This window comes from Octopus bimaculoides, chromosome 5, assembly GCF_001194135.2.
Source record: "Octopus bimaculoides isolate UCB-OBI-ISO-001 chromosome 5, ASM119413v2, whole genome shotgun sequence".
In the NCBI taxonomy this organism is placed as follows: Eukaryota; Metazoa; Mollusca; class Cephalopoda; order Octopoda; family Octopodidae; genus Octopus; species Octopus bimaculoides.
Window position 1 is genome coordinate 121,302,629 of NC_068985.1, and position 1,191 is coordinate 121,303,819.

At 33.8% G+C, this 1,191-nt stretch overlaps 1 protein-coding gene across 6 annotated transcripts in view; it reads left to right on the forward strand.

Moving 5' to 3' along the window:
• The window catches only part of LOC106884390 (uncharacterized), a 628,567-nt gene that overhangs the window by 575,372 nt on the left and 52,004 nt on the right, over positions 1-1,191 (forward strand). For all 6 annotated transcript variants that reach the window (XM_052967966.1, XM_052967968.1, XM_052967967.1 and 3 more), the window contains one exon: positions 1,082-1,129. In XM_052967966.1, coding sequence (XP_052823926.1) covers positions 1,082-1,129 — 48 coding nt within the window. The remainder of the gene's footprint in view (positions 1-1,081; positions 1,130-1,191) is intronic.

Genomic DNA, 1,191 nt, shown 5'->3' on the forward strand with positions numbered 1-1,191 from the left:
TATATATATATATATATATCGTTATTAATCTATCTATTGTATTTATTCAAAGTTGCACTGAGACTAAATAAAACACTAATTCAATCCCTAACGTAATATTCGGTTTTCTATATCAGATGCCAATGCAGTACATATAAACCTATTTAGTTATACAAAATGAAAGGCACTTAATGGCCGATAGTGTTTCGAATAACGAATCAGAGACATAAGACTTTTACAATGTTTAATTCCGGCATTTTTATTTCTTGAGTTCAAATCACGATGAGTGCGGCTTTTCTTTCATCATTTCGGAGCCAAACAAAAATAGTGTGCTAGTCCAGTCTTGAGGTCAATTTAATTGATTTCCGTACATAAACTTAAGAAACTACGGCTGCCGAACGAATATTCTTAGTGTCGTCTATGTTTTATCGATCACAAGAACTAATAGCTTCGAAAGCATTAATTGCCGAAACAGGGCAATGCAAATATGATAATTCAACAGTTCCCAATTTTTTTTGCACCTAGGACTGGTTTCATGCAAAACAATTTTTCCACAGACCAGTGTATCGCACGCATAACAAACACAATAAAGTAGCTTATATATAGCTTGAATAATAAATATGTCACATATATAATACATAATTCAAAAACCGCATGCAGAGTGCGATCGTCTGCATGAAATCAGAACAAAATATAATACTTTATTCTTTCTGTGCGGAATATTGGTTCACGGATCGGTATCGGTACTGGGCGTCCGTTATCGCACTTAATACAAATGAGCTGAAGAAAAAATAGCCTTATCAAATGTGTATAAATTGTAACACAAGCGTTTATCCGCTATGACGACGCACAGAGTTAGCAAGTTTGACTTTTCGGAATTGGAGTTTGATATCATATCAGTAACTACTGTGAAGATGTAGTTCATTGTACTTTTTCATATGTTACGGGTGGAAGCAAATTAATGGGGAGATTGTCAGAGTCTCTCTCTCTCTCTCTCTCTCTCTCAGCGATTATTTTATTTACTATTTCATGTACATTTCGTTTTCTATGCTACAATGATAATATTTAATTACAATGTTATATGTTTTTGTGTGAATTACAGGTGTAAAAGCGAAACAAGAATTACCCAAGAAGAACTGCAATGTACACGGTACGTGGACAACCTAATCAACTGAGGAACTTTCATAATTATCACAATATCGTAACTATATA